The 25325-nt window shown below is 38.6% G+C and overlaps 1 protein-coding gene across 3 annotated transcripts in view; it reads left to right on the top strand.

Annotated features, from left to right (window-relative positions):
• Positions 1-25325, top strand: part of SBNO1 (strawberry notch homolog 1) — a 62730-nt gene that overhangs the window by 13578 nt on the left and 23827 nt on the right. For 2 of the 3 annotated variants that reach the window (XM_041728733.1, XM_041728732.1), the window contains exons 5-20: positions 4656-4756; positions 8355-8451; positions 10498-10658; positions 12255-12388; positions 12594-12684; positions 13889-14050; positions 14887-15022; positions 15101-15206; positions 15342-15495; positions 16655-16837; positions 17261-17358; positions 19041-19192; positions 21326-21523; positions 22070-22237; positions 22334-22509; positions 22963-23094. In XM_041728733.1, the coding sequence (XP_041584667.1) occupies positions 4656-4756; positions 8355-8451; positions 10498-10658; positions 12255-12388; positions 12594-12684; positions 13889-14050; positions 14887-15022; positions 15101-15206; positions 15342-15495; positions 16655-16837; positions 17261-17358; positions 19041-19192; positions 21326-21523; positions 22070-22237; positions 22334-22509; positions 22963-23094 (2249 nt within the window). The remainder of the gene's footprint in view (positions 1-4655; positions 4757-8354; positions 8452-10497; positions 10659-12254; positions 12389-12593; positions 12685-13888; positions 14051-14886; positions 15023-15100; positions 15207-15341; positions 15496-16654; positions 16838-17260; positions 17359-19040; positions 19193-21325; positions 21524-22069; positions 22238-22333; positions 22510-22962; positions 23095-25325) is intronic. The other variant, XM_041728734.1, reaches the window with a different exon arrangement.

Below are 25325 nucleotides of genomic sequence, written 5' to 3'. Positions count from 1 at the left end.
ATTTACGTATTTGAGAGAGAGCATGAGCGGGAGGAGGAGAAGAGGAAAAAATCACACTCTCCACTGAGTATGGGGCCTGACTGGGGCTCGGCTCGATCCCAGGACTCCAAGATCACGACCTAAGCCAAAGTCAGATGCTTAACCAACTGAGCCACCCAGGTGCCCCTCGCTGTGGTTTTTATTTTAGAACAAGCACTCATACAATTTTTTTTTTTTAAGATTTTATTTATTCATGAGAGACGGAGGCAGAGACACAGGCAGAGGGAGAAGCAGGCTCCATGCAGGAAGCCCAGTGTGGGACTCCATCCCGGGACTCTGGGATCACGCCCTGAGCCAAAGTCAGACGCTCAACTGCTAAGCTACCCAGGGGTCCCACATATAATCCTTTCTTTAAAAACAACTTTATTAAAGAGATGTATAGGATATACCATAAAATTCACCCTTTGAAACCATACGGTTGAGTGGATTTTAGTATATTCAGGGTTGTTAAAGTGTCACCATGAGCTCATCCTTTAAGGATAAGGTTTAAAGGGAAAAGCTTAACAGTAGTTTAATTACATCTTTCTTTCTTTCTTTCTTTCTTTCTTTCTTTCTTCTTCTTTCTTTCTTTCTTTCTTTCTTTCTTTCTTTCTTTTCTTAAAGGGAAAAGCTTAACAGTAGTTTAATTACATCTTTCTTTTCTTTCTTTTCTTTCTTTTCTTTCCTTTCTTTCCTTTCTTTTCTTTCTCTTTTCTTTCTTTCTTCTTTCTTTCTTTCTTTCTTTCTTTCTTTCTTTCTTTCTTTCTTTCTTTCTTTCTTTCTTTCTTCTTTCTTTTTTATTTATGATAGGCACACAGTGAGAGAGAGAGAGAGAGAGGCAGAGACACAGGCAGAGGGAGAAGCAGGCTCCATGCACCGGGAACCCGACGTGGTACTCGATCCCGGGTCTCCAGGATCGCGCCCTGGACCAAAGGCAGGCGCTAAACCGCTGCGCCACCAGGGATCCCTAATTACATTTTTTTTTTTAATTTATTTTTATTTTTATTTTTATTTATTTATGATAGTCACACAGAGAGAGAGAGAGAGAGAGAGAGGCAGAGACATAGGCAGAGGGAGAAGCAGGCTCCATGTACTGGGAGCCCGACGTGGGATTCGATCCTAGGTCTCCAGTATCGCGCCCTGAGCCAAAGGCAGGCGCTAAACTGCTGCACCACCCAGGGATCCCCCTAATTACATTTTTTTAAAATTTTATTTATGATAGTCACACAGAGAGAGAGAGAGAGAGAGAGGCAGAGACATAGGCAGAGGGAGAGGGAGAAGCAGGCTCCATGCACCGGGAGCCCGACGTGGGATTCGATCCCGGGTCTCCAGGATCGCGCCCTGGGCCAAAGGCAGGCGCCAAACCGCTGCGCCACCCAGGGATCCCCCTACATTTTTTAAAGAGCTTATTCATGGATAAAAAATACAGATTTTCAGGCCAGCCTGGGTGGCTCAGTGGTTTAGCCCCACCTTCAGTCCAGGGCTTGATCCTGGAGACCTGGGATCAAGTCCTGCGTTGGGCTCCCTGCATGAAGCCTGCTTCTCCCTCTGCCTGTGTCTCTGCCTCTCTGTCACGCGCGCTCTCTCTCTCTCTCTCTCTGTTGCTCATGAATAAATAAATAAATAAAATCTTTAAAAAAAAATAATACAGATTTTATTGTTAGTTTTTCTTTGGAGTGTTTGTTACTGCTCATATATTCAAAAAATATTTGAGTACTGACTATGTGCCAAGCACTCTTCTGGGATTTTGAGGCTATGGCTGGGAAGAAAACTGTTGGGATCTTTGCAGTCTTGGAGCTTGCATTCTAGTGGAGAGAGATAATAAAAAAAGTTATATAGTGTGTCCTACAGGGATAAGCGCTATGGAGAGAAACAGAAAGAGATATGGGGCAGGAAGAGGTTACAGTTTTAAGTGCAGTGTTCAGAGGAAGCTTCATATTTAGTAAGGTAATTTTTAAGGTTAAAATGAAATTATTAGGTGTTTTTTAATTGGCTACATCAAATTTTAGTAGTACAGTTCTGGAAACTGAAAAACGTAAACTCTTTAATAGGGCTAATCTGCCCTTCTACATTCAGCTGAAGTGTATTTGAGTGCCTGTTATGTAACAGTACCATGGTGGGCACTGTTGGAAATTGTAACTGATCTCAGTTATATTCTGAGCTATTTTATAGTTTCAGTGTAGGGATGGGTGCCTTTTTTTTCCTAAGTAAATTTATTTGGGTGGATATGTTTGGATCAAGGGAATAGAATGGAGGTTCCTGAGAATTTATACAAACACACAAATAGCATTTTATTAGGGTTTTGGAATGAGCTGATAGGTATTAAACAAATAGTTCCTCTTTCCAAATAGCTGCTTTATATTTCTAATATCGGGAGTTAAGTTTTAATACCTGATATATATCATTATATAATCTTGTGGCAGAATGGACTGCTTGGAAATTGTGCTTATGTTTGTGAAGTAGAGGGCAGGGGCTTTTTTCTAAAGCAGTAGTCAAGGAGTGTTTGTAGGATGACGTAGAACTATGTCTTCAGTGACAGATGTAATTAAAAAAATATCAGATAATCTTTTGGTTGAGTCTGTACCATTGTGTCCTTATGGCTATAGTTTACTCTCAAGATCACTGTCCTGAACTAACTGCAGTCTGGCAGCTAGATGCCCATTGAGAGGTCACTTTAACCGCCTTAAGACTGATTTTTACTCTGCTCCACCCTGGAGAGCAGAACCCATGGACCTGACCTGGCTGGGTGGCAGGGCCCACCTATAATGACTCCTGGGAGACTTGGATGATCAGCAGTTAGTGGAAGCAGCTTTCATTAGTCTTTGAATTTGAGGAGAAATCCTACTGTTTTTATGTGCGTGACTTTCTGAGCATTCCACTCCTCAAATCAGCACATGTTCTCATAATTTAAAGGAAAAGACTGTGCTATTGTGAGGTAAGTTTAGAAAGCAAAACAAAATAGGATAAGTTTAGAGCTGGTCAAGTAATGCTTAGTACAGTAACATCTCCCATATCCAGTAGAGTAATTTTAAAAAGACTACAAATCAAGGCCGTCATTGTGTGGAAGACTGAGAAACTGTCAGACTAGACCAGGGCTAAGAAAGAAACATGTAAGTGAATGCTGAAGATAAGCATACTTCTGTGTTGTAGCAAAGGGTCATCTTTTTATTGAAAGGGAAGAACATTAAATGTATAAAACTGCAAAGAGCAAGGTTTTGCAAGCTCTTTTCTCACTTATCTATGGGTGTTGACCCTTCTGGAGCCTTGAGCCTTTTGGCTATTTGCGTTCGCAGCTCTCACATGAGGTCCAGTTCAGTAACTCTGCAAACTGTTCACTGGCTCTCCCACGGTTAAACAGAACACTTAAATTTGTTATCTCTGTTCCAGCCTCCTTATTTTGTTAACACTTTGTCCGTTTTGGAGTCCCAAGTGGGAGGTCTCCCAAACACTCCCTGTGTTTTGGTAGAATAGATAAAGATGTTAATTAGTCGTCCTGGTGTGATTTTCACACTGATCTCCAGAATCCCGAGTCCCTGAAGTGAGTGCTTCAGGGAAGCAGACTGGTTACAGGGGCTCTAGACAATTCAGTCAAGCAGTTCTACTTGGCCTGATATTCAGATTGAGGGAATCTCTTGCTGTATCTAAAAAGTTTGTAAACGACTGGTATAGAAGAAGAAAAGATTCATTGTTTGGATCTTTTTTCTATGAAGAGGTGGAAAATAGAGTTCCCTGATATTTTTTCCTTCCAAGAAAAATTATTTTGCCTTGAAAGTAAAGATCACCAACTCAGGTGAGATTGATTCTGTTTTGGTGATAACATGTTCTGTGTTTTCTTTGTTTTTGATGAACCAAGTGAAAGGTCCCAAAGTAATGCTGGCTGTTGGTATTTGTATTGAAATAAACTATGAAACACTTCTGGTTAAGGTGTCCTTCTGATAACTAGTTCTCAAGTTTCCTGTACACACAACTCTGTTTAAGTTAGTTGTTTTCTAAGGTTAATTCTTATCTCCATGATAACATACAGCTTTGAATGTTTTCATTCTTATGCTTAATTTGTTAGTGATAAGCAGATTTATATTTTTGGTTTGTGAAGTGAGTAAGCTTTATTGAATTTTTAGATTTAAATTTTTTTTTTAAGGGGGACCTGGGTGGCTCAGTTGTTGAGCATCTCTGCCTTTGGGTTTTTTTGTTTTGTTTTGTTTTGTTTTAGTTAAAGATTTTATTTATTTCTTCATGAGAGAGACAGAGAGAGAGGCAGAGACACAGGGAGAGGGAGAAGCAGGCTCCATGCAGGGAACCCTACGTGGGACTCAATCCCAGGTCTTCAGGATCATACCCTTGGCTGAAGGTGGTGCTAAACCGCTGAGCCACCCAGGCTTCCCAGAGCATCTGCCTTTGGCTCAGGTTATGATCCTAGGGTCCTGGGATCAAGTCCCACATCAGGCTTCTTACAGGGAACCTACTTCTCCCTCTGCTTATGTCTCTGCCTCTCTCTCTGTGTCTGTCAAGAATAAATAAATAAAATCTTTAAAAACAAAATAAGATGTTTTTAAAACCTCAATTAAAAAGAATTTAGCAAAAATTTTTACCAAAAAAATACTGATTTTGTTCTAAAATCTAATAACTCTCCCCCTCAGCTGATGTAAGCAATGGTACAGTAAAGAAAGAGTCTTCTAATAAAGAAGTAGCAAGAATATGGATAAACGACATGAAAATGAGGAGTTTTTCTCCAACCATGGTGAGTTTCAAAAGCTACATCTGTGTTTGGTGTGGAAGTACGGTTGGCTAAAAGTGCTCTAAAACAACCCTTAGAAAACTTTCTTTGGGGGGGTGCCTGCGTGGCTCAGCCAGTGAAGAATATGCCTTTGGTTTCATTCATGATCCCAGTCCTGGGATCGAGAGTCCTGAGTCAGGCTCCCTGCTCAGTGGGAAATCTGCCCTCCCTCTACCCCTGCCCCCCTCTTGTGCTCTCTTGGGTGTGTTCTTGCGCACACACAAGCTTGTGCTCTTTCTCTCTCTCTCTCTCTCTCTCTCTCTCTCTCTCTGTTAAATCAATAAAATCTTTGAAAAACAAAAAACTTGGGATCCCTGGGTGGCGCAGCGGTTTAGCGCCTGCCTTTGGCCCAGGGCGCGATCCTGGAGACCCGGGATCAAATCCCACGTCGGGCTCCCGGTGAATGGAGCCTGCTTCTCCCTCTACCTATGTCTCTGCCTCTCTCTCTCTCTCTCTCTCTCTCTCTCTCTCTCTGTGACTATCATAAATAATAAAATAAAAAAAAATTAAAAAAAAAAAAAACTTTTTTGGGGTGAAGGGGGGCTATTAAACGGCATGAACTAATGAGTAAGCATTAAATATCTAACAAACATATTAAAAAGGTGATTATAGCTTGCATATTTAGTATTACATGCAGTACTGACATCATTTTATTGTGAATCCCATCTAATGAGACACAAAGACAATGGAATTAACCAAAAGTATTTGATAACTATGTCCATTTTGGGATTGAACTTATACAGGTAGTTATGAGCTGTCAGATCATACAATGTTCTAGTTCTAAGTAATTTTTTTCTTCTATTTTAGAAATACCTTGGGTTAACAGTACATTTGTTTCCTAACTGCTGTGTATAACTGCATGTATGTGATGGGTTTGTACAAGTGGTATATACTACATGGCTCCCCCTTCCATAGTCACACAATTTGACAAGCACCTGGTTTAAGTAGTAACATCGGGTACAGCAAACGATACATGGAGATACTTAAAATTCAGGGTTATGGATTTGGAGGAAGAGATCTCCTTGGACTTAAATAGCCTGGGAAGACTTCATTTTGTGAAGCTTGGTGCAGCGTCAGTGGGAAGATCTGTTAGTGATTCAGGATGAGTCGGATGGGGAAGAGAGGGTGAAAGGTTGGTTAAGTAATCCAGAAGGGAGGTATTAAGAGACTAAACTTGGGAGATTGCAAGGAGAATTGGGAAAAGGTAAGGGGAAAGGGAAAAAAAGGAAAATATGAGGTGACTGCATATAATAATACCAAAGGATTGGTAGACTTGGGGATGGAATATAGAATAGGAAAGAAATAGAATAGAGACCAGGAGAATGAATGCTGGCAGCACCCAGTTTTACTTAATGGTTGTGTGTCAGTAACTTACATGAAAGTTGATTTTTAGAAAGTAAGATTGTGTTTTTCTTTTTTTCTTTTTCTTTTTTAAAGATTTTATTTTATTCATAGAGACAGAGAGAGAGAGAGAGAGAGAGGCAGAGACACAGGCAGAGGGAGAAGCAGGCACCACACAGAGAGCCTGACATGGGACTCGATCCCGGGTCTCCAGGACCATGCCCCGGGCTGCAGGCAGTGCTAAACCGCTGGGCCACTGGGGCTGCCCAGATTGTGTTTTTCTTTAAGAAATGTACGTAGTCCTCAGGTTCCCAGTCTAACCCATGTTTGCCCATAATACGCCAAAAGTTCTATGTTGTCCTTGCAGTTAAAGAAACTTCTAATGGACATCTGGCTGGCTCAGTCGATGGAGCATGTGACTGTTAATCTTGAAGTCTTGAATTTGGGACCCCTTGAGTTGGGCATAAATCTTATTTTAAAAAGAAAATAAAAGAAACTTCTAACAGATTACAAACTGGTAGGCTACATCAAAGCCAGTTGATAGATGTGTTTTGTTTGGCTTCTATGATATATTGAAAAATTTTGTGTTTGTTGCTACTAAATAAAAATCTGATTTCCAGGTTCTCCTGAAAAATAGGAGTACTTGACAACCCTGGATCCGCATTCCCCACCTAGTAAAACATGCCTCCAGTTAAGTAGTGAACACTTGTTTTGTGTGTTGGGCAGGCATTCCCCAGGTACCACAATTTTTCCCTGTTTCCCCTCATAATTATCTTCTTGACCCTAAACTTGGTATCCCTCCATTGCCATTTTAATAGCTTAGAAATTTACTTGTCTCCCTGAGTTTTGTTACCAGACAGTGTCATCAGCTTATCTTCCAATTACACTCTTGGCAATTTTTTTTTTTTTAATTCAGGTATGGGAAGATCAGATAGAGAAGGAAGGAGGCTGGTCATTTAGTATGCGTTCTTATTTGATAGGTGGGGATGGGGAGGACTCAGAATTTAAGTGATTGCCTGAGGTCACACGAATAACAGCCGAGTGGGGATTTACATCTGTTTCTTTGGCCAACCCAACTTTGTTTACAGCTTCTGAAATCAGTTTCATTTGGGCACGCTTTCCAAGAGCATTCAGAGCTGTTCTGGATTTTTTCTTGAGGATATCCTGGATTAATGTTGATTGGATGTTTACTATCTTCTCTCTCCTTCCCACTTTTATTGAGCATCTATGTTCCATTGTACTACAGACTAAATAAAAGCAATTGAAAATCCTCCCCTTACCTTTCAAGGCTTTGTTGTCCTTGGCATTGCTTGTAGTTCCTGACTGGTTTCTTTTTCTTCTCCTTTTCTAGATATACTGGGTTTCACAGCTTTCTCTAGTTTTTCTTGAACAAGCATGTTAATAAAGCTTTGTTGATGGTTTTACTTGTGAAAAGAGGCTTGTGCTGGGTCTTTCTATTCCCCTACTCCTCCCTATTTCACCCTTCTAAGAGTCTGTAAAGAAACAAAGAAACATGTGACTAGTAACCATTCACTCAAGTGTTTGGCATCGTTCCTGTTTTCCTGGTATAGTTACTAATAGCTCCCCATTGCATCTTTGGGTGTGTCAGAGTTTGGAGAGTAAGTGCTATTGCTCTTACATATGATTATTGTTACATTTGAAGACATAGATGTCTGAAACAGATTCTGTCTCCTTCAGAAGAACTTTTAAATCCAGATTTTTCTGGGGGTTTAGTTTCAGTGTCCAGTGGAAAGAAGACAGCTGAAATGAAGGTGCACTGAAATGGGGGTGGGATGTGTGACTTCAACAGAGTTTCTGCCATTGACATTGTAGGATAAGCTCCTGGGGCTCATCAGCTTTTCTCCAATTCTTTTAGTCTTTCTATTCCTGGAATTGAAATGAAGACTGAGGACTAAGGTTTCAGTTCTGGGCATCAGGGAGGGTGGTAGGCAATATTGAAGGGGAAAGTAGTTTGAGATTATGGTAGCTGGAAGGATGGTGGAGCCCTGTGGTGACCCAGTGGTATGTTAGGGATGAGAGTAGGTCATGGATTAGCTGTATTCATTGGAGAAGCATGGAAGACACAAAATGTGACCCAGATTTTAGGGAATATAGATGTATGTCATGTTTCCAAGATTGAAGACTGTTAGTGTTCCTGCAGAAGAATTTGTGTGTGTTGGCTAGGCCTTCAGACTCTGATTACGCTCCCTTTGTGTTACAGAAGGTCCCTGTTGTGAAAGAGGAAGATGAACCAGAGGAAGAAGATGAAGAAGAAATGGGTCATGCAGAAACTTACGCAGAGTATATGCCAATAAAATGTATGTCTTTCAGAACTGTGAAAATAGTGAAAGATTTCTGGGTTCTTCTTAAACTTAAGTTATTATCTATTAGAATCTGTTAATAGGGGCAGCCCGGGTGGCTCAGCGGTTTAGCGCCGCCTTCAGCCCAGGACCTGATCCTGGAGACCGGGGATCAGGTCCCACGTCGGGCTCCCTGCATGGAGCCTGCTTCTCCCTCTGTCTGTGTCTCTGCTTCTCTGTGTGTGTGTCTCTTATGAATAAATAAATAAAATCTTTAAAAAAAAATCTGTTAATACTGGATACCTCAGAATTTGACAAGAGCTTTGTAATATGTTTTAAATTATACTATGTTTTAAAATACCTACATGAAAACTTTACTATGGATTATTTTGCCTACACAAACTTAGAAGTGTTTTGGGTTGAAGTTCTTTAAAACTAGAAAAGCTTAGGCTTTATTTTGTTTCAAGTTAATTTTGCTCACTCATATCAGCAGTGATTATAAGATCATAGTAAATTGCAGAGATATAAATCTGTATCTTAGCTTTATATACTTTATACAAAGCATAAAAACATGGAATCTTAAAAATGTGTTATTTATTTCAGGGGTGTATATTAATGCTTCTACTCTTTTTTCCATAACAGTCCTTTTTTTTTTTTTTAGAGGCCATTATGTCAAATTGAAAATTAATAGTTTTTAGCTTTGATAATAAAAATGTTGACTTTTTCACTGTATGGGGGTGATAAAATGAAAAAGTATGGCTAGAATCTTTTATGTACTTTGAGTTTCTATAAAAAGCTGCTAATATTACCACTTGAACTAAAAATTGCTGTTTACTAACTATGTATTGACTTGAGGATCCTATAATTTTCTGGTCATTTGAAATGAACTTTAGGAAGTGGCTGGCCGGCTTAATTGGTGTAGAGTATGGGAGTCTTAATCTTGGGGTCTTATGATCTCAGGGTTGTATGTTCAGGACCCATGTTGGGTGTAGAGCCTACTTAAAAATACATACATAATTTTTTATTTTTTTAATTTTATTTATTTATTCATGAGAGACACAGAGAAAGGCAGAAACATAGGCAGAGGGAGAAGCAAGCTCCCTGCGGGGGTCTGATGTGGAACTCAATCCCAGGACCCTGGGATCATGACCTGAGCCAAAGATAGACGCTCAACCACTGAGCCACCCAGGTGCCCCTACATAAATTTTTTGAAAATGAACTTTAAACTTTAGGTTGTGGTATCTGAAAAGGGTAGATCTCTCACCCCCATAATAGTTCTCATAAAAAGATTGAAAGCTTATCAATGGCCCTTCTTTATTTATTTTTATTTATTTATTTATTTATTTTTTAATGGCCCTTCTTTAAACCAAGGTCAGTAAACTAAATTTGGAACCTTGTGTGTTTACATAAAGTTTTATTAGAACATAATCATTTTCATGAGTTTGTTTATTGGCTAAGACTGCTTTTACACTGCTACATTGGCAGTGTTTAATAATAGAGCAGATGCTCAGCAAAGCTGAAAATATTGTCTGTTTATAGAAAAATTGTGCTGACCTTTATTTAAAACTATTCACAAAAATAAAAAAAAATAAAACTATTCACATAATGCATTTGGGGGAATTAGTTGCTGTTTAATTTTATAGCCAAGATTTCCATTAAAATAACTTTCAAAATAAAATTATATTCCAACCCTCTCTTATTGATTCAAGTGAATGATTCATTCAATAAATTCCCACATCTAGGATTATGTTCTGTTGCTGCTGGAGAACTTGGTGATACTAAGTTGATATTTTTTTAGATCTTTTTTTAATCAGCAGATCTCTATTTAAACCATAAATATTTGATAAATAGATCCTTTTAGTCAAAATTTTTTTTCCTTTAGTCAAATTTAAATAGTAATTTACCAAACCTTATCAGTGCCTTTGTAGAATCCTGGAGTGTATAGTTACTTATTTACTTCTATTTTTTCTATGATAGAAAAAAATATGGCAATATTATAGAATAAAACTGGGTTCATTATTACCTAGAAAAATTAAAATGAAGTATTTTAAAATTTTCATTTAGTAAAAATTGGCCTACGTCATCCAGATGCTGTAGTGGAAACTAGTTCTTTATCCAGTGTTACTCCTCCTGATGTTTGGTACAAAACATCCATTTCTGAAGAAACCATTGATAATGGCTGGTTATCAGCATTACAGCTTGAGGCAATTACTTATGCAGCCCAGGTAAGCAATATTTTGTAACTACATACAATACTTATCTTTTAATCCTAGTCCCTATAATATAATTGCATTCATACAAAGGTAAGTTTTCCTTGCATGAAAAACTTGTGAATGTGACTTTTATAGAAGTTTCATGTGTTAGTTATTTTTTTTACTTTTGGTTTTTGGGAGTTTGGGTTTTTGTTTTTTGGTTTATTTTTAAGTTTTTAATTTTAGAGAGTGCATGTGAGCAGGGGGAGAAGCAGGAGGAGAGGGATAAATAGACTCTGTACTGAGTGTGGAGCCCAACGTGGGGGCCCAATTCCATTACCCCGAGATCATGATCTGAGTCGGATGTCCAACTGAGCCACCCAGATGCTCCTCCTCCTGTGTTAAAAAATTAAAAGAGTAAGATGGACACAAGAGGTACATTTCTACTGGAAATGACAAATGAAAAAAAAAAGAAGAAATGACAAATGTTATAACCTTTTTGGAATTCAGTGGGAATGTATATTAAAAAGATGGGGTGCCTGAATGGCTCAGTTGGTTAAGCGTCAGACTCTTGATTTCCACTCATGTCAGGATCTCAGGGTCTTCAGATCGAACCTTGGATTGGGCTCCATGCTGGGTATAGAGCCTGCTTCAGATTTTCTCTTTCCTCTCCCTCTCCCCACACTGAGCTCTTGTGCATGTGCCTTTCCTCTTAAAAAAAAAAAAAAAATTAAGGGGCTCCTGGGTGGCTCAGTTGGTAAAGTGGCTACCTTCGGCTCAAATCATGATTCCAGGATCCTAGGATCAAAGCCCACATGGGGCTTGCTGCTCAGTGAGGTTCTTTATCTCTCTTTCCATGTACCCCTCTCCTCTGCTCATGTTCTTTCTTGCTTGCTTTCTCTCTTTCAAATAAATAAAATCTTTTTTAAAAATTAAAAATATGTATGTTCTACTGCTCCTGTCTGGCTCAGTCACTAGAGCATGTGACTCTTGATCTTGAGGTTGTGAGTTACCCTACGTTAAATGTAGAGCTTACTTGAAAAAAAAAGATAAGTATATCCTTTGACCTGACAGTTCCGTTATTGGGAGTCTATCTGGTAGAACTGTTAGATTAAGAATGTGTGTGTGTGTGTGTGTGTGTGTGTGTGTGTGTGTGTGTGTATAAAGAAGATAGTTGGATGGATGGGGGACTATTTGCTGCATCTCTTTTAACTCTGGTAGCTGAATGCTGCTGAAAGGATAGAAAAGCCCATCCCTGGTGGGTGTTTAAATGAACTGTGGTATTACTGTATGGGTATTGTACCAGCTTTCAAAACCATGAATCAGTTATGCGAGTTGTCTTAAGAGGATTTCTGTTGTATTCCCTTTCTATAAAATATGTAATGGCCAAACAGCTAACCATCCTTCATATTTTTGTGTGATTGCTCACCAATTTGTTGATTTCAGTTATTTGGTGCATGTGAGTGTAGCCAGGAAGATAAGTATAAAGAAAGTATCCATCCATATTGAGCCAAACTGTGTGTCATTTGTATACACATAGATCATATTAATATATTCCTACAACAGTGTTTGAAAGTCTGATCACCAGTCTAAAAGAGATTAATTAATTACCAGCCTTCTCTTTTTCAGCAACATGAAACATTCCTACCTAATGGAGATCGTGCTGGCTTTTTAATAGGTGATGGTGCTGGTGTAGGAAAAGGAAGGACGATAGCAGGAATTATCTATGAAAATTATTTGTTGAGTAGAAAAAGAGCATTATGGTAAGTGCCAAAGGCTGGCTATGGAAGCTTTCTTTTGTGAATAGTTACTTCATTGTGGGAGTTGGGTTTTAATGAGTAGGTGTTTATTTATTTATTTATTTTTTAAGTGTCAAGCCCTGGTTTTATTTATTCTTAATCTGCTAGACTGATGGAATTTGCATTTAATTTTTTTTTTCTTTTTTTTTCTTTTTTTTTTTTGTGGCAGGTTCAGTGTTTCAAATGATTTGAAGTATGATGCTGAAAGAGATTTGAGGGATATTGGAGCAAAAAACATTTTGGTTCATTCATTAAATAAGGTATGAAAGTTTTCTATTCAGTTAGTCATTCAGTAAATATAGATTCCACTATGAGATGGGAATAACAGTTTCTACTTTACAGAGTTGTGAGGATTAAATGAATTATTTTATAGAAAGTATTTGTGAGTGCTAGCTACTCTTGTTGGTTTGTGGGTTACTATGCATTAAGTACTATGCCGGGTATGGTTGTGTAGTGGCAAACAAAATAGCCTTGTCTCTGGGTATGGAGTTTATTCTAGTCTTCAGTGTTCTTTTTGTCTTTGTTTTTGGGGTAACTTTATATAGCTGATTCCTAACTGAGCATAATAAGGCATTGTAGTAAAGCTGTGTGGATTGGTAGTCCCAGCACATAAATAATTGTTGAGGCTTGGATACTGATTTGGATATTTTGTCTATCCACTGAGTTTGTAAATCTGTATCTGTATTTATGTTAAAACAGTCCTGTCAAATGGAAGAAAATGTGTCTCGATATCTAAAGCACAGTTTAATGTGATAAGAATCTTAATGTTTATTTGGCAAATCTTTACTGACTTCCTATGCACCAAGAGCTGGAGTTATAAGGGTTGAATAGGCAGACTGAGTTCCTTCAGATACCTCCCTGTTAGCCATTTGAAAATAAGTAAATCTGCTTTCCATGTGAGCACTAGGTTGGTTTAATGTTGCCCTGCTCCTCACTGGCATTTTTGGGTGGGTATGACTGAGTAGATTGGTAGGTAAAGTACTTTGTCTTGAATGACCCCTTACAGCTCAAAACTAAAAACACATAACTGGCATCTAGAAATATTTTTGATTTCTTAGTCCGTGTAATTGAAGAAGGATATATTAACTATTAATCATAATTCTTTATATATGCCTTAGAACTTAAGTATAGTGACTTGGCATATAGTAAGCGCACAATAAATATTTGTAGAGTGAATATCGTGACTTTTTTTCTTGGAGGGGTGTTTGTAATCTTTTTATTGATAGAATTTTTTTGAGACTTTGAAAGCTAGATCCTTGTATCATGAAGTTGTATGCAAACGTGAGTGTATGCATGCATGTGTGTCTGTGTATACATATGTAGAAGAAATTTTGTGTGTGGTCTTAGGGGGTCCTTTGACTTCCCTAAAACCTGTGATGGACCCACCAGGTTCCTGCTGTAGAAGTTTGGATAGGATAAATTTTTCAGAGAAAAGTGTATTTATTCTTCTTTTTTCTTTTTTAGTTTAAATATGGAAAAATTTCTTCCAAACATAATGGGAGCGTGAAAAAGGGTGTTATTTTTGCTACCTATTCTTCCCTTATTGGTGAAAGTCAGTCTGGTGGTAAATATAAAACTAGATTAAAACAACTTCTGCATTGGTGCGGTGATGACTTCGATGGAGTGGTATCCTTTACAACAAATATTTTTGTTTTTAATAACACAAAAGTGTAAGAATAATCTTGAGATTAACTGAAATTGCTGGGATGAGAGCTTTAATGGCTGATCTGTGTCTAAGGGAGATTCTTTTTTGTTCCTGTCATATAAGAGGCCAATATTTAAGCTCCTGGTTTAGGAAAATGTTAATAGGTGTGGGAAGTAATGAATACTATATTACTTTTTCAGTAATTCACACTACATACTCACATAGAAAGGTGCCTGAGAAGACTAAGGGGAAAAACTGAATTTAGTGATTTCCAAACCTATTTGCTCATAGCAGCGTTCATTGTCATGCATGAGGAATGTTTTTGAAATGATAATTAAATTAGTCACCAATTGTACTTTTGAGAATTGGCCAAAATTATCCATGTGGTTGACATTCCTTGCCACAATGATCCTTTCTCCATTCTAATTAAGAATTAGATATCTGGTCAATATAAATATCAAAATCAGTGATTGCCTCTGAGATTTGAGAGGGAGGGGTGATCTCAAGGAGAGGCACATAGTGGGCTTCATTTACATTTGTAATCTTGAAAAGAAAATCTGAGGCAAATACGATAAAATGTTACGGTTTCACAAAGCCTGATGATGGGTTTGATGGGTATGTTGGTGTTACTTCACAAGGTTAATGCTCAGGGGTTTTATTATCTGCACCATCTCTTCCCAATTGTCTTGAATTTGGCCCACTCTACCACCCCAGAAATATGGGATAGTTTCCCAGGGCCTTGAAATAAACATTAAATCTTCCTTAAGGATTAGAGATATTTGCTATTATGATATGTTCCTTAATTCATTCTGTACAGATAGTGTTTGATGAATGTCATAAAGCAAAAAACCTATGTCCTGTTGGTTCTTCAAAGCCAACCAAGACAGGCTTAGCAGTTTTAGAGCTTCAGAACAAATTGCCAAAGGCCAGAGTTGTTTATGCTAGTGCCACTGGTAAGTTGTTATTTTATTTGAAAGATATATGTAGGTTACTTTTTCAGCTATAAAATGTTTCGTTTTGGGATTTTTCAGGTGCTTCTGAACCACGAAACATGGCTTATATGAACCGTCTTGGAATATGGGGAGAAGGAACTCCATTTAGAGAATTTAGTGATTTTATCCAAGCAGTAGAACGGAGGTAAAGCAGTTTACAGTATACACTATTTGTTCTCGGTTGCAGTCTAAAAGAGGTGTTATTGCTAAAACCTTTTCCACTTATATTAAAGCCCTACTATATTTAATGATAGTTACTGTGTGTTTTAATTTTATTCAGAGGTGTTGGTGCCATGGAAATAGTTGCTATGGATATGAAGCTTAGAGGAATGTACATTGCTCGACAGCTGAGTTTTACTGGAGTGACCTTCAAAATTGAGGAAGTTCTTCTTTCTCAGAGCTATGTGAAAATGTATAACAAAGCAGTCAAGCTGGTGAGAAGTTTTTTCTTAATTCCTAGTATTTTTAATGTCTTTCAGCCCACAAGAATATATTTTGCTATAAAACAACACATAAATCACCAGATCCTTACTTTCCTAATTTTCTAAGCTTTCTTTTTGTTAATTTATTTTTAAAAAGCCATTTCTTGGGCAGCCCCGGTGGCGCAGCAGTTTAGCGCCACCTGCAGCCCAGGGGCATGATCCTGGAGTCCTGGGATCGAGTCCCACGTCAGGCTCTCTGCATGGAGCCTGCTTCTCCCTCTGCCTGTGTCTCTGCCTCTCTCTCTCTCTCTCTATCTCTCTCTCTGCATCTCTATGAATAAATAAATAAATAAAATCTTTAAAAAAATAAAAAATAAAAATAAAAAGCCATTTCTTGTTTTGTTTATTTTTTTTAAGATTTCATTTTATTTATTCATAAGAGAGAGAGGCAGAGACAGGGTCACAGAGAGAAGCAGGCTCCCTGCAAGGAGCCCGATGCAGGACTCGATCCTGGGACCCCAGGACCATGCCCTGAGCAGATACTCAACCACTGAGCCACCCAGTCATCCCTAAAAAAGCCATTTGTAATGAGGCACTTGGCTGGCTGTGTGAGGAGGGCATGTGACTCTTAGACTCTTGATTCTTGGGGTCATGAATTTGAGCCCCATGTTACGTGTAAAGATAACTGAAACTTTTTTTTAAAAGCCATTTATTGGGCAGCCCAGGTGGCTCAGCGGTTTAGCGCCGCCTTCAGCACAGGGCCTGATCCTAGATACCCGGGATCAAGGCCCATGTCCGGCTCCCTGCATGGAGTCTGTTTCTCCCTCTGCCTGTGTCTCTGCGCGCCCCCTTCCCCCCCGTATGTGTCTCTCATGAATAAATAAAATCTTTAAAAAAATAAAATAAAAGCCATTTATTTAAGTTGCATGATTTTAAAAAATTACAATGTAATTCTTCCCTGAAATGACTCTACTATGTAATAAGAATTTAGGGGCAACTCTGTGTGAGCATCCTAAAAAACATTTGTTTAGAGATTCCCAAGTTACTGAAAATGGTTTTTTAATTGATGTTAAGTAAGTAAGCTTGCACCTAACATTATTTTGCTTCAATCATTTTTAAATAATTCACGCTCATAGATAAAATCTCTAAAATGTTGATTGTGTGTCTTCAGTGGGTCATTGCCAGAGAGCGGTTTCAGCAAGCTGCAGATCTGATTGATGCTGAGCAACGCATGAAGAAATCCATGTGGGGTCAGTTCTGGTCTGCACACCAGAGGTTTTTCAAATACTTGTGCATAGCATCCAAAGTTAAAAGGGTTGTGCAACTAGCTCGAGAAGAAATCAAGAATGGAAAAGTAAGTTGAATACATTTGGTCATGTTTCTTAGTCTTTTGGGTGTTTAGGCTTTCTGCTTGCAAAGCCTGATTTTTCTGAGAGAGTTGTTAAGGTATCACATAGTAATAAGATTTTAAAATCTATGTTTTTAAGAAATGTTAAGAGCAGTGCCTGTTTAAAATGAAGAATTTAGATAGCTCAAAAATATATAAAGCAATAAGCCATTATCATTTGGCCATCCATAGATAGAACTACTGCTGATGTGTGGGATATAGGTTGCCATACATGTTTTTTCATTTTAGCAATACATATATATCTACTTAACTCACAAAGAATTGAGGCAGGGACTGCAGTTGATGTTCACTGCTGTGATCCTGTTTCCTAGCTAAGTTTTTCACACGTAGCATGCATAGTTTTATTTACAATTTTATTTTTCTCTCCAGTGTGTTGTAATTGGTCTACAGTCAACAGGAGAAGCTAGAACGTTAGAAGCCTTGGAAGAGGGTGGAGGAGAATTGAATGATTTTGTTTCAACTGCCAAGTAATGTTTTTGGTTTTGAGTTTTTATTTAGATCAGTTTAAATGTCCTGTAGGCAAAAATTTTGATTCATGTATATAATCATTAAAGTATTTCTGATCTTAGTTTTTGTTCTGTGCATGTCCATCACAATATATCTCTTGGAAAATAGTAACATAGAAGTGCTTGATTGTTAAGCATCTTGACAATATTGTGCCCAGTAGTTTGGACCAACGGAAGGGTGTGATTTTTGTCTTGGAGATCTGTGACATCTTGGATTAGTTTCAGTTTTATGTGTTTGAAATTGCCATTATGCAGAGGAGCATTACATGTAGTTTCCCCAAATTTAGTAATATGTAGTATAAAAATTGCACAGAGTCATGAGATATTCAAAAAGAGTTTTAGAAAGATTTAGATGTTTTTCAGTTTGTCTGCCTTGCCAATTTTAACTCTAATAGTAAAATTAACAAAAATAACCTTTGCCCTGCTATACTATCTCGTGTTAAGAGATACATTCAGGTCGCTCTTTTTTAAGACGGATATAATTCAAAACTGCTTCTAAAAGCAAAACATGAACTTCCTAATGTCTTTTCCTATACTTGTGTGACTATTACTGCATTGTTTAAAATGATAGGAACTGTCACATGTGCGTGTCAGTGGCTAGTCCAAGTTGAGATGTGTTGTGAATATAAAATACAAGGTTTTAAAGACTTAAAGTAATGTTTTACAGCTCACTGATTGTGTGTGATACGTTGATATATGATACTAGCCTATATCCTGAAATATATCATTTTTTTTCTGAAATATATCATTAAAAATGTTTCTCCAGTTTCACTTTTTATTTTTTAATTTACTATTATTATTTTTAAAGATTTTATTTATTTGAGAGAGACCACAAGCAGGGGAAGGGGCTGAGGGAGAGGGAGAAGCCATCTCCCCACCAAGCAGGAAGTCTGATGCAGAGCTCAATCCCAGGACCTTGGGATCACAGCATGAGCAGATGCTTAACTGAGCCATCCAGGCACCCCTTTCTTTCACTTTTTAACCTAGCTACTAGAAAGTTGCACATTGGGCAGCCCGGGGTGGCTCAGAGGTTTAGCACCGCCTTCGGCCCAGGGCATGATCCTGGAGAACTGGGATCGAGTCCCACGTCGGGCTCCCTGCATGGAGCCTGCTTCTCCCTCTGCCTGTGTCTCTGCCTCTCTTTCTGTGTGTCTCTCTCTGTGTCTCTCATGAATAAATAAATAAAATCTTTAAAAAAAAAAAAAAGATGCCTATTTGGCTGGGCTTGAACTATATTTCAATTCAGCTGTCTTAGCCTAGAATGTTAAATTTATTTCACCTGGATTATCAGTATTCTATTATATTAAATAATTTATTTACTTTTAAGAGGTATATTTTAAGAAAAAAATATATATATTCTTAATGTTTTAAGATTTGTGTTATTTGTGTTATTTATGTGAGCATGCTTGGGGAGAGGGGTAGCGGGAGAGAATCTGAAGTAGGCTCCCTACTGAGCCTGAGAGGGGACTGGATCCCAAAACTCATGAGATCATGTCCTGAGTTGAAACCAAGAGTTGGATACTCAACCAGCTGAGCCACTCTGGCACCCCTTCACCCCTTAAGAATATATTTAATAAGATTTCGTATATAAGTTATTTTGCAAACTCAACCACTAATTGTCACTTTTCCTCTCATGTAAATAGAGGAGTGTTGCAGTCACTTATTGAAAAACACTTCCCTGCTCCAGACCGGAAAAAACTTTATAGTTTGCTAGGAATCGATTTGACAGCTCCAAGTAACAACAGTTCACCACGAGATAGTCCTTGTAAAGAAAGTAAAGTAAAGAAGCGGAAAGGTGAGTTCTTTAAATGATGTTGAAAAGAGTATAAATTTGAGCATTTTGAAACAACTATATTTTGGGATTGAGCTGCCTTTTTTTTTTTTTTTTTTAAGATTTTATTAGAGAGAGAGAGGCAGGCAGAGAGAGGCAGAGACACAGGCAGACGGAGAAGCAAGCTCCATGCAAGGAGCCTGACATGGGACTTGATCCTGGGTCTCCAGGATCAGGCCCTGTGCTGAAGGCAGCACTAAACCGCTAAGCTACCCGGGCTGCCCAGGATTGAGCTGCTTTTTAAATTGGCATGTGTTTGCTTATTTTTGCTGTTGCTTTTGTAGTTTTGAATGCACAAGTGATTCCCTATTTTAAATTAGGGCTTGAATAATTTGACTAATGCTAGGCATGATGTTAAGCATTGGCCTTACATCATTTAACCCATAAGGGATCCATATGAAAATAGATCTTTTGTTTTTTTGTGTGTGTCTGTGTTTTGTTTTGTTTATTTACTTTTTCTAGAGATGGAGGACACTAAGGCACAGAAAGATTAAGAAGTTAAGGATTCTCCCTAGGTTCACAAAGCTAGTGGGTGATATATAGAAAGCAAAATCTGAAAAAAAAAAAAAATAAAAATAAAAAAAAAAAAAAAATAAAAAAAAAAAAGCAAAATCTGGGCCTTCCTGTTGTCAAAGCTGCATATGCATGTAGACATATACGGCATTTTTATAGTCTTTAAAAAGGCATTTGTTATTTTATTATTAGGAATACACTCAGTTCTTCTTAGACATTTTATAATATGCAAACTTTGGTTTGTGTTTAGAGGCTTAGTAACCTGTTCGGCTTTCAGAAGTTAACTTCTCAGGCTCTCTTTAAGACAGCAATAACTTCTGTGGGAACGACTGATGCTGTGTCTTCTGAACACAGTGGCTGACACTTTAACCTTGTTTAATCTGTTCTAGAAGCACCCTTTTTTTTACATTTTTAATATGCTTGAAAGTGGATTGGTTGTTTTAATTGACAATATTTTTTATTGTAGTGGCACAAAAAATGGCACAAAAAGTAATACTGTAGAATCAATGGTATCTTAAATGGTCACATGGTCCTGTTTCCCTTTCTTTTTTTTTTCCTTTGAGAAAGACTATGTGCTCATGAGTGATAGGGAGGGGCAGGAGTAGAGGGAGAGAGAGAATCTTAAGCAGGATCCACACCCAGCATAGCATGGAGCCCCATTCAAGGCACCACCCTGAGATCATGACCTGAGCCAAAACCAAGAGTCAGGCACTTACCTGACTGAGCCAGGCACCGGCTCCACCACCACCACCACCACCACCACCACCCCGCCCATGTGTTTTTTGAATGCTCATTAAAATAATTTAAATTAGCACCTTGTTTGACTTTTACAAATGAAGTTTTTGTTTTAAGATTTTATTTATGCATGAGAGACACATAGAGAGGCAGAGACACAGGCAGAGGGAGAAGCAGGCTCCATGTAGGGAGCCCGATGCAGGACTTGATCCCTGGACTCCAGGATCATGCCCTGGGCCAAAGACAGGCACTAAACCGCTGAGCCACCCAGGCATCCCTAAAGTATTTTAATTTTTATATATTCTATAAACCTGTAATTATTAGGTCTCTGCTCTCAGCCTCATTCACAAAGTGTGAAAATGCTGGAGGTTCTGTGTTATCCTGAATTTATTTTAAAACGTGCACTTAAAGGCAATCTAGAATTTGTTGTGTTGGTTTTTTTTTAATTATTTATTTATTTATTTATGATAGTCACACACACAGAGAGAGAGAGAGAGAGAGGCAGAGACACAGGCAGAGGGAGAAGCAGGCTCCATGCACCGGGAGCCCGACATGGGATTCGATCCCGGGTCTCCAGGATCGCGCCCTGGGCCAAAGGCAGGCGCCAAACCGTTGCGCCACCCAGGGATCCCTAGAATTTGTATTTACATGTCTAATTTCTTCTTAATAATTGAGTATAGCCTGATTTCTTTTGGGAATCTAAAAGGTTAACATTTGCTTGGAAATTTATATACTTAAAAAAATGTTTTTTCTGTATATATCTCATTTAAAGAATGCATGAACTACATTCTTCTAGATCTTTAGAACAGTGTGTTTGGACTAACTGTCTCGTTTGGGGTTCGAGGGTAGGTGAAGAAATAACTCGAGAAGCCAAAAAAGCACGAAAAGTAGGTGCTCTTACTGGTAGCAGTTCTGATGATAGTGGAAGTGAATCTGATGCATCTGATCATGAAGAAAGTGACTATGAGAGCTCTAAAAACATGAGTTCCGGAGATGATGATGATTTCAACCCATTCAGAGATGAGTCTAGTGAGGATGATGAAGATGGTAAGTACCTCATTATATTAAACAATACTGAAAGGATAGATAGTTCTGTGTTAGAAATGGGATATTTTAATAAAACCTGTTTTTTCCTGGTGCAGTACAAATCATTGCACAGAATCTAGTCTGCTTGGTGGAGAAATCCCCAAGCTGCTCTGTCTTTTGGTGTTTTAGCTCATTTATGTGAGATAATGGCCTCAATTTTGTGCAGTGATTTTATTATTATTATTTAGATTTATTTATTTATTTGGGAGAGGTGAGTAGGGGGAGGAGCAGAGGGAGAGGGGCAAGCAGACTCTGTGCTGGGCATGGAGCCCATGTGGGGCTCAACCTCACAACTTTGAGATCGCTACCTAAGCCAAAACCAGGAGTCAAACTGACTGACCCATCCAAGCTATGTAATTGTACCTTTTAGTGTGTTGGATGTACAGGACCCCTGATTTTGGGGACCCTTGATTTATAAGTTACCAATTAAAAAAATTCAAGGCTGGTTTCCTTTGAATATTTGCTTCTTTTACAAATGATTTGACCACATCTTTCCTTAACTTTCAGATCCCTGGTTGATCAGAAAAGATCATAAGAAAAACAAAGATAAAAAAAAAAAGAAAAGTATAGATCCAGATTCTATTCAAAGTGCCTTATTAGCATCAGGTCTTGGATCAAAACGACCTAGTTTTTCATCTACACCAGTAATTTTGCCTGCTCCTAACAGTGCACCAGGTATCTATGGGGAAGCTTGCTTGTCTGGTGAAATGTACTTTGAAGTAAAATGTATTTAAATTATGTACTGAATTTTAACTAATGTATTTTATCTAGCTAACAGTAACACCAACAGTAACAATAGCCTTATAACAAGTCAGGATGCTGTGGAAAGGGCCCAGCAGATGAAGAAAGACCTCCTTGATAAACTAGAGAAATTAGCTGAAGACCTCCCTCCTAATACCCTGGATGAACTTATTGATGAACTTGGTGGCCCTGAGAATGTTGCTGAGGTAAATATGACTTGATCAAGGCTGTGTCTTTGTCCTTTTTTTGGCCACTTAAAACCCTGCAGAATGCGTGATATTTTGGATGTCATCACATAATTGTCTAATTTTCTCTTAGATCTTAGAACCTTTGTTCTCTGTCACCCTAGTGTCAGTAAATTCTTGTCCTTAGTATCTCAGTATTTACTCAACACACTGATCTGTTACTATACCTGTCATGCGGCCTCTGATCATTGCCACACATCTGCTTTCTCTGCTGGAGTTTGAACTTGTCAAAACCAGAAACTGTGTTGCAGTGTTTTCTCCCTTACACTGCCTGGTGTAGCTTAGGCTGCCCCCCTATGTGTCGGCTTCATCATCTGCTTTGCTCTCCCACCAAGTTTCTTCAATGCAGAGGTCGGGTGCTTCCTGCTCCTTAATCAGGGACTTAACTATAAGTGACACTGTTTGGCTTTGCAGATGACTGGTCGCAAAGGGAGGGTTGTAAGCAACGATGATGGAAGCATATCTTATGAATCAAGATCTGAACTTGATGTCCCTGTAGAAATACTAAATATCACAGAAAAACAAAGATTTATGGATGGAGATAAGGTATGTTTTTCTGAAATGCTTTTCAATGAAAAGTATAATTACATATTTAAGTTGATGTTTAGAGGTTTTTTTTTTTTCTTTAAAGAGAAATTAATTGTGTTGAATGTTATTTAATTTTTAGTGACTACATAATCATTGAACACTTTACACATTTTCATTATTTGCTTATAAATTGAATGTAGTAAGATATTGTGCACAGAATCAGATGTGGTTCTTAAAAATTGAGGCTTTAAAAAAATTTTTTTTTAAGATTTTATTTATTTATTCACAAGAGACATAGAGGCAGAGACACAGGCAGAGGGAGAAACAGGCTCCATGCAAGGAGCCGGATGCAGAACTCGAACCTGGGAATTCAGGATCACACCCTGAGCCGCAGGCAGGCAGACAGGCACTCAGCCGCTGAGCCACTCAGGCGTCCTGGCTTTTTAAAATTTTAATCAGCGTATTAAAATATTGTGTTCTCTCAGGTCATCTTAGTGGCTTCACATGTACTGCTACTCTGCGGTGTCTAATTTTGCCTCTAGAAATATTTAAGCATACCCAGATTACTAGTGTCCTTTCATTTTGCTGAATTTCTTATTGCCATGCTGTGTTGTATTAGGATGATCACTGGAAGACCTGCAAATTGGCTTACGTACCTCACCACTGTAGAGGCCTCAGTTGCCTCCAGAGGCTGTTCGTGTAGCCTCTTACCGTTGAGTAATGTTAGTCAATTTTGAGATTCTCAGACTAGTTCTTCCCCATCTACTTGGAATTGCTTTAAGCATTTGCTGATGAAATTGCTTTAAAAAAGGAGTACCAAAAAAAAAAAAAAAATAGGAGTACCACTTAAATGTAATTCCTTAATTTATTTTATTCTTATTTTTTTATATTTTGTTTATTTGACAGAAGTAACAAGATCTAGCATGAGTGGGGAGGAGAAGGAGAAAGCAGGCTCCCCGCCAAGCAGGGAGCCTGACTCAGGGCTCGATCCCAGGACCCTGGGATCACAACCTGAGCCAAAGGCAGATGGTTACCTGACTGAGCCACCCAGGCACCCTTTAATTACTTACTTTAAATAGTAGAATAAAATCTTCTCTTTGGGCGCCTGGGTGGCTCAGTCAGTTAAGCATCTGCCTTCAGTTCAGATCATGATCCTAGTATCCTGGGATCAAGCCCTGCATTGGGCTCTTGGGCTCTTTGCTTGATGGGGAGCCTGCTTCTCCTGCTCCTTCTGCGGTTCCTGTTCTTGTGCTCTCTGGATCTCTCCCTCTGAGTCAAAGAAATAAAATCTTTAAAAAAATAATCTCTGTTTACCCATATTTTTCTTTATATTTCAGCGAGTTTTAATGCAGCTATAAAAATAGAGGATAGTGGGATCCCTGGGTGGCGCAGCGGTTTGGCGCCTGCCTTTGGCCCAGGGCGCGATCCTGGAGACCCGGGATCGAATCCCACGTCGGGCTCCCGGTGCATGGAGCCTGCTCCTCCCTCTGCCTGTGTCTCTGCCTCTCTCTCTCTCCCTCTCTGTGACTATCATAAATAAATAAAGATTTAAAAAAAAAAAAAATAGAGGATAGTTACCCACCATCAAAGTTGTGGGTTTTTTTATTTTATTTTTTTATTTTATATTTTTGGGGTTTTTTTGTTTTGTTTTTTTAGATTTTTATTTATTTTCGAGACATAGCATGAGAGAGGGGGAGAGGGCCAGAGGGAAAGGACAAGCAGATCCCACTGAGCAGGGAGTCAGATGTGGATATGGGGCTCAATCCCAGGACCCTGAGATCATGATCTGAGCTATATTGAGATGTTTAACCAACTGAGCCATTCAGGCACCCATACAGTTGTCTCTTATAAATATATTTCATAGTTCGTGTTATGTATTTTTTTAAGATTTATTTATTTTAGAGAAAGTGTGCGCATGAGAACATAGGAAGAGGAAAAGGGAGAGGGAGAGAGAGATACTTTCTAGCAAACTCCTTGCTGAGCATAAAGCCCAACATGGAGCTCAATCTCATGACCCTACGAATATGACCTGAGTTGAAACCAGGAATTTGGACGCTTAACGGACTAAGCCAACCCAGGCACCACCCCTCATGTTACGTATTTTAAAAATTGTAGGTAGAAGTATTTTCAGTTGTGTTACATAGTTTGTTTCATGAATTTATGCCGATGTGCATTAGGAATTGTATTCATTGAGGGACGTCTGAGTGGTTCAGTGGTTTAGCGCCTGCCTTTGGCTCAGGGCGTGATCC

This window comes from Vulpes lagopus, chromosome 14 (assembly GCF_018345385.1).
Source record: "Vulpes lagopus strain Blue_001 chromosome 14, ASM1834538v1, whole genome shotgun sequence".
NCBI lineage: Eukaryota > Metazoa > Chordata > Mammalia > Carnivora > Canidae > Vulpes > Vulpes lagopus.
The sequence above is the reverse complement of the archived record's forward strand: the minus strand, read 5'-3'. Positions and strand labels throughout refer to the sequence as shown.